Source organism: Scyliorhinus canicula, chromosome 17, assembly GCF_902713615.1.
Source record: "Scyliorhinus canicula chromosome 17, sScyCan1.1, whole genome shotgun sequence".
Taxonomy (NCBI): domain Eukaryota; kingdom Metazoa; phylum Chordata; class Chondrichthyes; order Carcharhiniformes; family Scyliorhinidae; genus Scyliorhinus; species Scyliorhinus canicula.
Genome location: NC_052162.1, coordinates 18,721,630 through 18,736,114, shown reverse-complemented (window position 1 = coordinate 18,736,114; position 14,485 = coordinate 18,721,630). Strand labels below are relative to the sequence as shown.

General features: G+C 46.7%; 1 protein-coding gene across 3 annotated transcripts in view; it reads left to right on the top strand.

The window, feature by feature from the left end:
- tmem255a (transmembrane protein 255A) overlaps window positions 1-14,485 on the top strand; it is a 134,521-nt gene that overhangs the window by 4,581 nt on the left and 115,455 nt on the right. For all 3 annotated transcript variants that reach the window (XM_038775312.1, XM_038775311.1, XM_038775310.1), the window contains exon 3: window positions 2,332-2,394. In XM_038775312.1, coding sequence (XP_038631240.1) covers window positions 2,332-2,394 — 63 coding nt within the window. The remainder of the gene's footprint in view (window positions 1-2,331; window positions 2,395-14,485) is intronic.

Here is a 14,485-nt window from a genome sequence, read left to right as displayed (position 1 = left end):
ACATTGTCCCCAGTTAACAGGCTGAGGGGGAGTCCACACAAAATCAAGCAGCTGACCCACAGCAGTTTAACGCCTTTATGGATAGATTTCCACTCCTTTCTCAGGAGGAAGTCCTGCCTTAAGAGAGCTGCCGACCAAACACGTGCCTGGGTTCTCCACAGTCCCAGCAGTGGCACCTCACTATCTGGTGCTGTTGGGACTACAGGCTGACCCACCAGCTGAACCTGGGGTCATGGGTCTTGGTGAGGGAGGCTGAGAGGGGTAGATCCTAGGGGTCACAGGAGAAGGATGACCTGGTGGGAGTTTGCCTCCAACAGACACAGGTGGCACTGTCAATAAGTACAAGCCGACTGCAGTCAGCTGGGCTTCCCGTAGTGTGTGGGCCTGCTCCCAATGAGGGTAAAATACTGATTGTGGCGGGATGAGATCTTTAAGTTATGGATACTTAAATGCCTCAATTGGCCCGATACCACTACCACTCTCGGCCATCACCCCCGTAAATTTAAGTAATGTCGGAGATGGGTGGACAGACGGTGGACAGGCTACCTGCTGCATTTTACGAGCCCCCTGCCTACTTACCCGGTTGGGGGGGGGGGGGTGCTCTGAGTGCAAAAGGATAAGGAAGCTCCATGAAAAGTATGTAGAGCTGATGGCAGAGACATGCAGAGTAAAAGACGGACATGGTGGCAATGGGGTGTGGGGGATCGGGGGGGGAAAGATGGCTGGAGACATTCTTCACTAGGCCGGTGAGGACTGATTTAATTTATTTTAGTGCCCCCATCAGAAAGTTGCGTCTGTGGAATGTATCAAGAGCCTACAATCCATGATTTTCCATCAATCAAATTTAATGGATGGAAAATTGGAGATTCTGGCAGCGATTTCCTGTGACAAACTCCACTGTGAAGATCCAGTGGTGCGGAGGCTGTGGGCTGAGAGTGCGATGTCAGGATGCATTAGGAAGCATTAAGTGAGGGGAAGGGCTCAGAGTAAAGATGTCTGTGCAGAGGGCTAATGGGGATATCTGCTGACACTCTTGACTCGCTGCCACCCAAATTTAGCAATACTGTTGCGAGCAGGCTTTACGAATGATGCCTGGCAACATCTGATGACCTGCATGGTGACAGGAACTGCAGCTTTTGCTGCTTATGTGATATATGATCTAAGCACGAAAACACAGTACCATTCATTTCCATGATACGGTGATCATAGAATCATAGAATGTACAGTGCAGAACGAGGCCATGCAGCCCATCGAATCGGCAGCGGCCCTTGGAAAGAGCACCCTACCTAAGCCCATACCTCCACTCTATTCCTGTAACCCAGTAACCCCACTTGACCTTTTATTTTGGGACACTAAGGGCAATTTAGAATGGTCAATCCACCTAACCTGCACATCTTTAGACTGCGGGAGGAACCCAGAGCACCCGGAGGAAACCCACGAAGACACAGGGAGAACGTGCAGACTCCGCATGGACAGTGACCCAAGCGGAAATCGAACTTGGGACCCTGGTGCTGTGGAGCAACAGTGCTAACCACTGTGCTACCATGCCGCCCATTGTACTGTAGTTATATCTTTTACTACATTTAATAGTAAATGGTGCAATGCGTTGGTACAAAACATGGGCACAGATTTTATCCTCCCTACCCTGCATTTTGATTCCGTATTGACCATTGGGGTGTTTTTATGAATCAAGTCGAAACATACCCTGCCACTTTGTGCATTACGTCATTGCATCTTGAGAAATGGTTTGTCAAGCACCCTTTTGTGAGTATACTGCTTATTTTTTCTCTCCAACAATCCAACAGTGCAGTATATTAGTGCCTCTGGCCACGCAATGACTTTCTGAATTCATTCAGGTCCCTGGTAAGGCTCAATGTGGGGCCTGGGTGTTTCTTAAAGAAGGAGTAAACCGTGGGAGTGATGTGTGAGGTGGAGAGGAAGTTCAAAAAGAAAAGGAAAAATAGGTAAAATGATAAGTTGGTGGAGGATTTAAGTCATTTAAAACCATACACGCGGGCTGTCTTTTTTGTTATTTTAACACAAACGTAATTCATTCACGGAACTATTTCTGCCCAAGTCTTCAGCTTTCTGAAACGTTCTGTGTAGCTTCTAAAGGCTACTCTTCATTTGTCTTCCTGTGCCAGATGTGTGGCAATTTGTATTCATGTTGCCTTTTAATATCCTGAAAGAGTGGAGTTGTTAAAACAAATTTTATTCAGCAAGATCAGAAAGTATACACAATGTTAATAAAGCACAGTGTGAATTTTTAAAACTGTGGTGTATTGTTTGTTTTTTGCACAATGTAATTTCTTTGGTTTTGGATTGTTTCAGCTTGGTTTTGGATCATTTCTGGGACTGATTGGGGCAAATCTTCTTGAAAATAAAAGACAGATGGTAAGTAGAAGGTTCACTAATGGAAACCTGCTGCCTGCTCTGGAGTGAAGCATACGTAACCTACGGGCCCTGTAAAATATAGAAATGTGCAAATATTTATCAGTGGCAATGTTTTCTCCCAAGATCTCTGAATAGAAAAATGCTAGTTAATGAGCATTGCAAAGGATCAGTCTAAAAGGCTCAGAAGTGAAACATAGAACAGTACAGCACAGAACAGGCCCTTCGGCCCTCAATGTTGTGCCGAGCCATGATCACCCTACTCAAACCCACGTATCCACCCTATACCCGTAACCCAACAACCCCCCCCACCCCATATTAACCTTACTTTTTTTAGGACACTACGGGCAATTTAGCATGGCCAATCCACCTAACCCGCACATCTTTGGACTGTGGGAGGAAACCGGAGCACCCGGAGGAAACCCACGCACACAGGGGGAGGACGTGCAGACTCCACACAGACAGTGACCCAGCCGGGAATCGAACCTGGGACCCTGGAGCTGTGAAGCATTTATGCTAACCACCATGCTACCCTGCTGCCCATAAACAAGGTGACTATATTCAGTTTAATGGATTGTAGTTAGACAGGACCCCAGTGCCTGTCGGAGGCATAACCCCACCAGAGGCCATCCCCCCCCCCCTCCCCCCCCTCCCCACCACCGCCACTCCACTGGCCTTTAAAGCCTGTCCCGCACCCTCCTAACCTCCATCATCCAGAGCCCAGACCTAAATGCTTCAGCTACAGCCCATTCAACTGAATGTGGTCACCTCATTTCACTTCTAGCCCTGAAGCACCAGAAGAGGCTCAAGGGATTTGGTTAGACTGTTATAGGTAACAGACGATGCATTTGGCCGATTTTCCAGTCTTTCCCATTGGAGGGATCTTCCAATCTTGCCCCCCCAAAAGGAAACCCCCCTCCCCAACAGTAGGTTCCTCAGCTGTGAGACGGATGACCTCAGTAGATCCTACCAGTAGCCAATGGCGAACCTCCTTCACCACCAGCTGTGTCTGTGCATGTGTGCGTGTGTGTGTGCGTCCATCCCTTTGACTTGCAGGTATGACCCAAGTGCCTCTTCGTAGACCCCCATGTCTGCTGAATCACTGGCCCCCTGACTTGCTGCTGCTTGAGTAGCTGGAAGGTTTGCCAGCACAGGCCAAGGTAACCTTTCCCTTCGTCCTAACTAGAGAGAAACGTGCTCCCCTTCCACCTTGTACAACCTGACAGCATAAAGAAGGTGTTGAATTAAGTCATAAACAAATTCCACTCTGTGCAACAAAAACATTAGGATTACTTCGACCCTTTGGTGAGGTTGGCAAAGAGTTTGAACCCACAAAATAATCAGAGGCATTATTTTCAACAAAGACTTTATGCTGAAATCGGATACAAAGGACCAATTAAAACACCTTGTAGCAAATAAGAGCCCCGAAACCAGAGGCATTGGTACTGAGACTTTAGTAGAAATGTAACTTTAAATGTGCATGGAGCTTGTTTAAATTTTTGATAGGTTAAAAATACATCAGGAACAGCCAGTAAAATAGTTACCTGGCAGTCGGATGACTGAATAAAATTCCTTAGGTTTAGTCGTTCACTTAGTAGTGGAGACCGTAATCACAGTCTGAGTCAGGGAGTCATTAGAGATGTAAACATACAACCCAGGCTGATTCTTCAGTGCAGGTTGAAGGAGTGCTGAACTGCCGGTGGTGCCACTTTTAAAAATAGGTGGATGAAAGAGAGATCCCACAACATGTTTTGAGCAGAGCATTGGAGTTCTCCCAATATGGTAGCCAACATGTATTCCTCAACCAACGGCATCAAAATGTGATTACCTTGCTATTCATTGTTTTAGCATAGAAGGTGGAAGAAAACGTATGATCAGATGCTAAGCACATTCAGAAATGTAATACTTAATGAATGTCTATTTCCACGGGTGGAGGGGTTCAAATATCTAGCAAACAAAAAGAAACATTAGAAAATTCAATTATTTTCATAAGCTGGGGTCAAGTGTTAGTTCACAGAATCTCTTTGGCACTAACGCAGAAAGAACAGCAGATTTGTAGGGTTTATCTTTAAAATGTGAATTTGTTTGGGAGAATATGGAAAACTAAAAATGTCTGTGTAAATGGATTATGCAAGAATTAAAGTGATCCAGAATGTTCTTAAAAGAAACACAACCGTAAAAAGGTGTTAATTAGTCAGAATTTTAAAGTATCAATAACAGAAACTATAAGCACTTGAAACCTCTTTATTTGGTGAATAAACATTGAGCCATTGACAAAAGAGATCAGAGAAAAAAATAGTTTATAGTAACATCACAAAATTGTTAATAAAGTAAATGTTTCCCTTCTTTGTATCCACATCTACAAAGTAATTATTTTAATAGGATTCTAGTCTCAGCCAAGCATCATATATTGTTCCATACATGCCATTGTTATTACATGGTTTATTGTTTCTATGCAGAGTGTGTACTGGTGTATGGGCATGGAAGTGCCATGAGTTGGCTCTTCTGAACCATGAGTCATGCAGAATTGACCCGGCTCCATGGAAAATTGTGAGGAGGTAGGAGGAGCTAGCCAGGTTGGAAGTTAAGGGGGCTTACTACCGTAACACTATCCCATGTCACGGAAAATTGGGGGTTCCGGGAATGGGGGCAGAATCCATTTTTAAATGGCTCTGGAGTCTTGTGCCTCTGGAAAAATCCTGCCCAATTTGTTTCCTAGCATGGGATTCCTCGCAGTCTAACTGATTTGGTGGAGGTTTTCAAATGACATTATTGATCATAAAGATAGGGAAGATACAATTAATGTTATGGATGACATACAGAAAACTTTTGATAAGGTCCACAGAACAGTTAACGTCTAAGACAAGGAGAGACGTTGTGAGCAGGGTTCTCTGATCTCCCAACTGCGTATTTCCCAGCGGCGGGAGATGGTGCGCCATTCGCAGTCGGCAGGATTCGCTGCTCCTGTCGCTGTCAGAGGGAATTCCCATTGTAACCGCCTCATGCCACAGGGAAACCCGTGGGCAGGGATGCGTTGGCAATAGGACCAGGGAAGCACGCCAACAGCAAGGCAGCTGGAGAATGCGGCCCATAGGATATATAATGTATGGCATTGGAAAAGAAACGGAGCATAGCCATCAATGGCAGCAGAAATTACAAATAGAATGCCCCATTAATTTGCCTTGTCATCTTTGGTACTTTAATATGTATCAGTGATTTACATGAGTGTATGGTATGGTGTCTCAAATTCTCAAATGATACCAAAATTATGAAGCAGATCATGTACTGAAGAATATTGTAACTACACTACAAAAACAAAGGGTGGGATTCTCCGTTTGCTGAAACGCGACTGAGAGGTGAATAGTTTTGACACCAAAATCGCAGTGGGCGCCAATTTGCCACCAAATCACAATTCTCCGTCACTTTGAAAACGGCGGCAATGCGCTCCAGAATGCACATACAGTAAACACTGTTTGCATGTCATTAGCGAATCCGACCCGGTTTTCGCCGGGCCCTCCGCGATTCTCCGCCTCCGATTGGTCGGGTTCCCAATGGTTCACTTATACTTCTAAAAAACCGCGCCGTGGCTGCTGAGGGAGAGAGAAGGGGTATGGAAAGTGTCCAAAATCGGCAAGGGGTACGGAAAGTGTCCAAAAGCGTCCAAAAATAGTTTGCTGACAGTTGTGCCGGTGGGGCGGGGGGGGGGGGGGGGGGGGGGGGGGGGGGGCTTCTGCCAGGGCCGGGGGGAGTAGCGGAGGGTGGCTAGGTGGTGGGCTGTGAGGCTGGGGTGGACGGGTACGGAACACCATTGCTACAGCCGGCAAGGCAGCCATTTAACTTTGTATGCCACTGACTGCCCACTGTGAACTTAAGGCCACAGATCGTATAGGTTCCCCCCGGGGCACCCCCAAGGTGCCCTCTGGCCCAGCCGACCCATCAGCTGTGTGGGTGCGCTCCAGCACAACTAGTACCATCTTCTTGGCTGGGAGTATGTGTGGGGGGGAATGAAATGTGTATATGCGGTATCAGCTTGTCAGTCTCCCAAGTGTCAATCACGGACCTGGCGAATCCCGCACCGTTTTCCATTTGTGCCTATGCTAACCCCACAGTTGCTGAATCGATCCAGGTTTGGCGCCAGTTTTGCCATCGTGAAAGTCCATGAAACCTTCCCCAGTGTCAACGGAGAATCCTGCCCAAGATCTTTTCGGAAACTCGGCCAATAGAAGATTGACAAAACTCATTACAGTTAAATATAAGATAATTAACATTGGAAAAAGGAAACAAGAAATTAGTGTGTGTATTAACTGGAGCAGAGCTGATTAAAAGAACGAGCAGATTAAATTATTTCTTCTCAAAATAGAATCACATTGAAGACAAAATTGATTTTTTTCATTAAAATTATTAACAGGAGACATTTCACCAGCCCAAGGGCTTTCAAAGAATGACACCAGGAACCTGTCAGTGTTGTGTATGATTATGATATTTTCAGTCATAGATATATAAAAAAAATATTTGGGATGCGGATGTTGCTGGCAAGTCCAGCATTTATTTCCCCCCCCCCCCCCCCCCCCCCCCCCCCCCCCCCCCGCTGTACTTCTCCTGTTTCTGGGTCCTTTATCCCATCCTGCCCTTTAATCCTCCCTCAATTGTAAATGCTATTTTTTTACCCTTTCAAGATTCACCAGTCGATTCACCAATCATAGAAAGATCCTGGTAAAATGATAACTCAGGTTGTTGGCATCTGGTTATAGATAACGCTCGATATATATATGCAGCATGGGCCATCAATATTAAGAGCAGCAATGATATATTAGTGTGCGTCCTATAGATGACCCCACCATACTATTAAAAACACAAGTGTACAAATTTAACAGCATCATGCAATATTGTTAATTGGGAAAATATTGTTAATTGGGAAAATATCCCATTCGTTATTTATAACACTGTGCAGACAATAACACTGATTTTGGTGACTGTCTTTTTTCATTTTTTTAAATAATTTTTATTGAGATTTTTGAAAAATGTATAACAACAGAACAATAATAATAACAATAATAAACACCCCCCGGCACCCATAACAACGCATATAACGAACCCCCCCAAACCCAATAAACAACAAAATAAATTAACAATAAATTAAATTAACATAAACAATGCCCCCCTGAAACCCCCCCCCCTTTTTTCCCCCCCTCCCCCCCCGGGTTGCTGCTGCTGCTGACCTAGTTCCCTATCTTTGAGCCAGAAAGTCGAGGAAAGACTGCCACCGCCTAAAGAACCCTTGTACCGACCACCTCAGGGCGAATTTGACCTTCTCCAGCTTAATGAATCCCGCCATGTCATTGATCCAGGTCTCCACGCTTGGGGGTCTCGCATCTTTCCATTGCAACAAGATCCTTCGCCGGGCTACTAGGGATGCAAAGGTCAAAACACCGGCCTCTTTCGCCTCCTGCACTCCCGGCTCTACCCCAACCCCAAATATCGCGAGTCCCCAGCCTGGCTTGACCCTGGACCCTACCACCCTCGACACCGTCCTCGCCACCCCCTGCCAGAATTCCCCCAGTGCCGGGCATGCCCAAAACATATGGGCATGGTTCGCTAGGCTCCCCGAACACCTAATGCACCTGTCCTCACCCCCAAAAAACCTGCTCATCCTCGTCCCGGACATATGAGCCCTGTGCAGTACCTTGAACTGGATGAGGCTAAGCTTCGCACATGAAGAGGAGGAGTTCACCCTCTCCAAGGCGTTTGGTGACGGTCTTATTGACATTCTCTGTATATTGCACCATATGGACACGGTGACAGTATATTCATATTTGAGGGAAAGATTTAATGTTTGCAACCCAGAGTTTAAATGCAACTCTGCAGTTTCGAAAAGGGTCATATGGACCCGAAACATTAATTGTTTCTCTTTCCACGGAAGCTGCCAAACCTGCCGGGTTTTTCCACCGTTTCTGTTCCTGCGTCAATATGTGTGGGTTTTCCATAGACTCAAAGTTCTTGAAACAAGTATATCCCTTGTTTAGTATTGCTAGAAATGGCTCGTCAGAAAAGCTGAAAGGATAACATTTTAATTAAAAACATTGTTACTTTCTAATAAATACAATTATTAATACAGCAAAGTGTCTTCTTGCTGTTGTAGAGTACATTCTTTAACTCGTCGGCACGGGCTTGGAGGGCCGAAGGGCCTGTTCCTCTGCTGTACTTTTCTTTGTTCTTTGTTCTTTCCCAAATAAATTAATATTGCAGAGCAGAAGCTATTGTAAATATTAGGAGCTGCAAAAATGGCCAGATTAAAATTCTGCAACGGGAAAAAAGGCCATTAGGAATGACACAGTTGTTATATTTAAAATATTGATTGTGCGCAGATGGACACCGACTCTGTATTTTTTTTTACTTAAACCTTAGCTAAAAAGAGTAAAGTAAAATCTCTTAACCATTTAAGCCTGCAAAGCTAATGCTGCTGAAAACTCTCATAATTTATAATTGATGTGCAAACAATTAATTTCACCAACAGAAATGTTGCTCTGCAGATCAACCCTGATGCTGGTCTCTCAAGAATATTAGATTTATTTTAATGTATTGTTAAATTGTAAAAGAACACAATGATTTGTCTGTTTTCCTCTTTCCAGTGAAATCTTAAAGAGACTAGTTTTGATTCCAGCTGCTTTAAACCACCGTCCCTTTATCCACCCTCCCTGCAGAATCAGAGAGCCCAAGTAATCTTTGCTGCTTTGCCCCTCGTCCCTGCACACATTTCCATATTAACATTCATTCAGCTCTCCCTCTCGCTCTTCCTCTCTCTCCCTCCCTCTCTCCACCCACCCACTCCCCTCTCCCCTGGCCTCACCATCTCTGAATGCATCTCCTTCTCTTGTCACCCTTTCCTTTTTTTTCCATAAGCTGATTTAAAAAATATAAAAATGATCTATATTCGCTGAAGGGCATTAGAAGAATTTTGGAGTTGAGCGCAAAAGTGGGATCTGTCATTGGAGAGGCAACACTGTCTTTGCCGCGTTTGCTGGTTCCCCCCCCCAGTTACTACTCTGCTGCTTCTGACCTTGAAACGTTAACTCTGTTTCTCCACAGATGCTGCCAGATTTTCGGACACCTTGGGCGAAATTCTTCGACCCCCAGCAGGGTCGGAGAATCGCCTGGGGCCGCCGAAAATCACGCCCCCGCTGTGGCAGAGATTCTCCGCCACCCGGGAATTCGCAGGGGCGGGAATCACGCCCTGCCGATCGGCGTGACGTCCGCGCCGATCGGCGAGGCCCCTGCGGCGATTCTCCGGCCCGCGATGGGCCGAAGTCCCGCCGCTGGAAGGCCTCTCCCGCTGCCGAGGTTTGAACCACCTCTGGTGGCGGCGGGATCAGCGGTGCGAGCGGGCCCCGGGGGCGCCCCCACGGTGGCCAGGCCCGCGATTGGGGCCCACCGATCGGTGGGCGGGTCAGTGCCGTGGGGGCACTCTTTCTCCTCCGCCGCTGCCACGGCCTCCGCCATGGCAGAAGCGGAAGAGAATCCCCCAGCGTGCATGCGCCGGTGGTGACATTAGCGGCAGCTGACGCTGACGTCATCACCGGCGCATGCGCGAACCGGCGAAGGCCTTTCGGCCAGCCCGGGCAGCGGGCCTGAAAAGCCGCTGGTGCCGGTTTTGGAGCCAGTCGTCGTGGTGCCAACCGCTCCGGAGCGGGCCTAGCCCCCAAAGGTGCGGAGAATTCCGCACCTTTGGGTTGGCCCGACGCTGGAGTGGTTGGCTCCACTCCCCTATGCCGGGACCACCCGTCCCACCGCGTAGAGGAGAATGCCGTCCTTGTCTTTATTTCATCCCTGCTGCTTCCTGGTCTCTCCACAATCCATTGCTTCAAGGGAAGATGCTTCCTTTAAAAGAGGGGCGTTTCATAGGGACGTAGGACTTCAGAGTGAGAGCAGGCGATTCGGCCCTTCGAGCCTGCTGCGCCATTAAGAACATGGCTGACCAGGTTATGGTGCCATCTCCACTTTCCTTTCTGCTCACCTCATTTCCCATGTCCATCAAAAATCTGTCTACCTCAGCCTTGAATAAATTCAATGCCCAGCCTCCACTTTTTTCAGGGGAAGCGAATTCCATGTTTACCGCTGTGGAAGAGGAAACATTTTTCCGCATCTCAGTCTTAAAAGCTTGACCTCTTATTCTTAAATTGTGCCCCTAGTTCTTTTTTTTAATTTCTTCATTTATTGCCCATCCCTAATTGCCCTTGAGGGGGCAGATAAGAGTCAACCACATTGCTGTGGGTCTGGAGTCACATGTAGGCCAGACCGGGTAAGGATGGCAGATTTCCTTCCCTAAAGGACATTAGTGAACCAGACATGGTTTCAGACAATCAACAATGGTTTCATGCCATCATTAGACTTTTTAGCCTTTTAGGCAGGTTGCTTTGACCTGGATAGTGTCGACTTCTTGAGTGTTGTTGGGGGTGCATTCATCCATCGTCTGCCTGGACTGTATGCAGAACAAACAGGGCAGCACGGTAGCATTGTGGTTAGCACAATTGCTTCACAGCTCCAGGGTCCCAGGTTCGATTCCGGCTTGGGTCACTGTCTGTGCGGAGTCTGCACATCCTCCCCGTGTGTGCGTGGGTTTCCTCCGGGTGCTCCGGTTTCCTCCCACAGTCCAAAGATGTGTCGGTTAAGTGGATTGGCCATTCTAAATTGCCTTTAGTGTCCAAACTTGCCCTTAGTGTTGGGTGGGGTTACTGGGTTATGGGGATAGGGTGGAGGTGTGGGCTTGGGTAGGGTGCTCTTTCCAAGAGCCGGTGCAGACTCGATGGGCCGAATGGCCTTGTTCTGCACTGTAAATTCTATGATATAATGATTCTATAATGGTTCTATGATAATACTCTTCACTGTACTTCGGTATATGTGACAACAAATCTGAATCTAATCTTTAAAAAAAATTGCCTTTTTTGCTCGGGATGATTCCAAGCAGTGGAGAGTTTCCCTCTCAATTCCCATTTGGCTTCAGTTTTGCGAGGGCTCCTTGATGCTACCCTCGGCCAAATGTTGTCAGGAGCAGTTGCTCTCACCTCGCCTCTGGAATTCGATTAATTGGATCAAGGTTGCAATGAAGTCTGGAGCTAAATAGTCCTGGTGGAACCCAAAATGAGCATTGGTGAGCAGGATATTGCTGTGTAAGTCCCGCTTGATAGCACTGTTTACGACACCTTCCAACAGCTGATGATTGAAAGGAGACTGATGGGGTGATAATTGGCCAGGTTGGATATGTCCTGCTTTTCGTGGGCAAGGCACACCCAAGCAACTTTTCTCATGGACGGGTAAATGCCAATGTTGTAACTTTGCTCGAACAGATGGTTGTATTAAGAGAGGAATAGAATATAGATCCAAAGACACTGTTGTACTAGTCATTGTAAAAAGAAGTGTTGAAGATACTCAGCAGGTCAGGCAGCAGCTGTGGAGGGAAGCAGGGTTATTGCTTCATGTGAAGATGATCTCACATATCTATCTTTCTTCAATTCTGATGAAATAGTTTTTAAGCCAGTTGAAGAGGTGGAGGGGCAGGAAAAATAAAAGTGAAGGTCTGGTCTGTGATAGGTTGGAGGGCCGGAGACATTAAATAACCAGACTTGATGATGCAGCAGCCAAAGAGAGTGGTAACGGATACCGAAAAGAAAGATAGAAACTAGGAGAAGGCCATTCGGCCCTTCAAACCTGCTCCGCCATTTATTATGATCATGGCTGATCCTCGATTTCAGTGCCATAGTCCTGTTTTGTCCCCATTCCCTTGATGCCATTAAAATCTAAAATACGATCTATTTTTTTCTTTAATACATTCCGTGACGTGGCCACCACAGTCTTCTGTGGCAGAGAATTCCACGGGTTCATGGTCTATTTCCCGAAACGGATTCAAAGAAGTCGAGGACGTGTAGAGTCACAGATGTGTGTTTTTTGTTTTGCTGGGTTAATCTTGTCCTGTTTCTCTCTTTACCCTTCGTGCTACATTCAGATGGTTGCTATGCGACCATTCACACCTCATCTGGTCACATGTCTTGTTTCTTCGAGTGCATCCACTGTAACTCTGTGGCTTTGCATAAGCAAATTTTTTCTTATTTTATCCCTCCTGCTCTCCACCCCATCACCGAGCTTTCATTTCTCTTTGCTGCCTGTCCCTCCTTTCACACATTTCTACCTTTCTTTAGTCCTGATGAAAAGTCAATTCTTCACCCATGCTGCTTGACCTGCTGCGTATTTCCCGTGCCTATTGGCCGGAATTCTCCGGCCGTTGGGATTCTCTGCGCAGCCTCGGCCGCACGTTCCCCGTTCAGATCCCTTATTGAAAGCGTGTCGCGTTGAATAGCCGTGTGTGTCTCAATACTGCGAGTGCCCGGAAACACCACCCGGTTAAACCCACCCACTCGGGGCCTTTGTTCCCTTTTGCGGAGATCGCGTCCTATGTTTTGAAAACTGATGGGCAAGATTCTAATTCACTCAAAGCCTATCCAGCTGCACAGCATCAAAATCAGGCCCGATGTGTCTGCCAGCGCGTGCCTCAGGAGTAACAGTGAAAGATTGAGCATAATGCTTGACAAAACAATCTTTATTGGAAATTCTTAAGAGTTACAGTTATCACACAACTTGTGATATTCAACGAGTCAAACAGCAAAAGCTGGGATTTTCAGTTAAGTCTACATTCTCGCATCATGAGTTGGTTTGAATGGCTAGATACTGCACCTTATACTATTGATGGAACCATCAATTCACCAGACACGTATTTCCGATGTGAATCTAGGCTTTAATCGACACTTCAGAGCCAGCCTGTTACCTGTCGATGAACTCGTAGTGAACTCAGGCTGACTCTGGACAAGGGTATTTATACAGCTGCACTAGGGGGAGGAGTCATGGGTGGAGCCCAGTACAAGTTCCTGAGCGCTCCCAGCGCTACTTCCCCTAGTGGTAGGATAGCGCTACTGCGCTTACAAAGACAGTGTGAATTAACATATATGCATCTATTTTACATTCACCACAACTATAATGTGGTGTCTTAGCAGCTTACTGTACTCCTGGGTACTCTAGGCATTTTTGCCTTCTATTGCACTGGCACTAATACCTCTGGACAACTTTCCCAACAGCAGTTCCAACAAGACAGGAAGTTTTCAGAAGCATCTATGTGTGGGTCATTTTAAACTGGGCTTTATTCCATTAGGTGCTCATTGTATCACAACATTAGGCCACCCGTTGACCAGGACACCTCCCAATAACAGATCCAGTGCTCCTACCCTGTTGGTGGTTGCACCACCTGGGCAGTTAAGTGTGCTGCAATCTCACTAGTTGACTGTCTGCTGATCAAGTCTGGCACAGAGATTTTCACCTATACTCGTTAATTATTGTACCCCAGAGCAGTCCATACACGGCAGATGACTTTTCCCTTCATGACCTCATTAAATTACTTTTGCAGAAGCCAGGCAACCAACTGAGACCCTGATTGAAGCCACATAGTCCAGCACCCTTGCCCAGCTAGCCAAGTTCTCCGGACCTCTGACAAGCAGCAAAACCACATCAAAAGATGACTCATCCCCTCCTCGATCTTCTTAAATCAAGTTCACTTTCACCATTCATGGGTCCTTCTGCCACAAGGTGGTAATAGAGAGGGTTGGATACGGAGTCCATGAAACGTATATGGTGGAATCTTCTGGCTCTGCCATAGGTGGGACCTGGTGTGAGGCCAAAAATCAATTCCCCGATGGCGGGATGAACAGTAGGAATTCTGTACTTGGGATTATAAATGCAGGTGGAGCTTCCCGACGAACAAAGTCAGGAAGCCCTTTTGCATGCATTAGCGCCTCGTGCATGCATTTGCGCCTCGTGCATGCATTAGCGCCTCATGCATGCATTAGCGCCTCATGCATGCTCATTAAAAGGCCACCTCAGTGGAATTAAGTTCTCTGCTTGCGAGAAGTTAGGACATTCCTGGATATAAGTGGTGTATACCTGGCAAGCTTCACTTCTTGCACGACTTTGAGGTGAGTAGATGCTGCTTTGGCCTTCTTGACTCGTATCCGGTGTCAGTAGAACAATCTACAGGAAGCCTGGACATGAGGAAAAT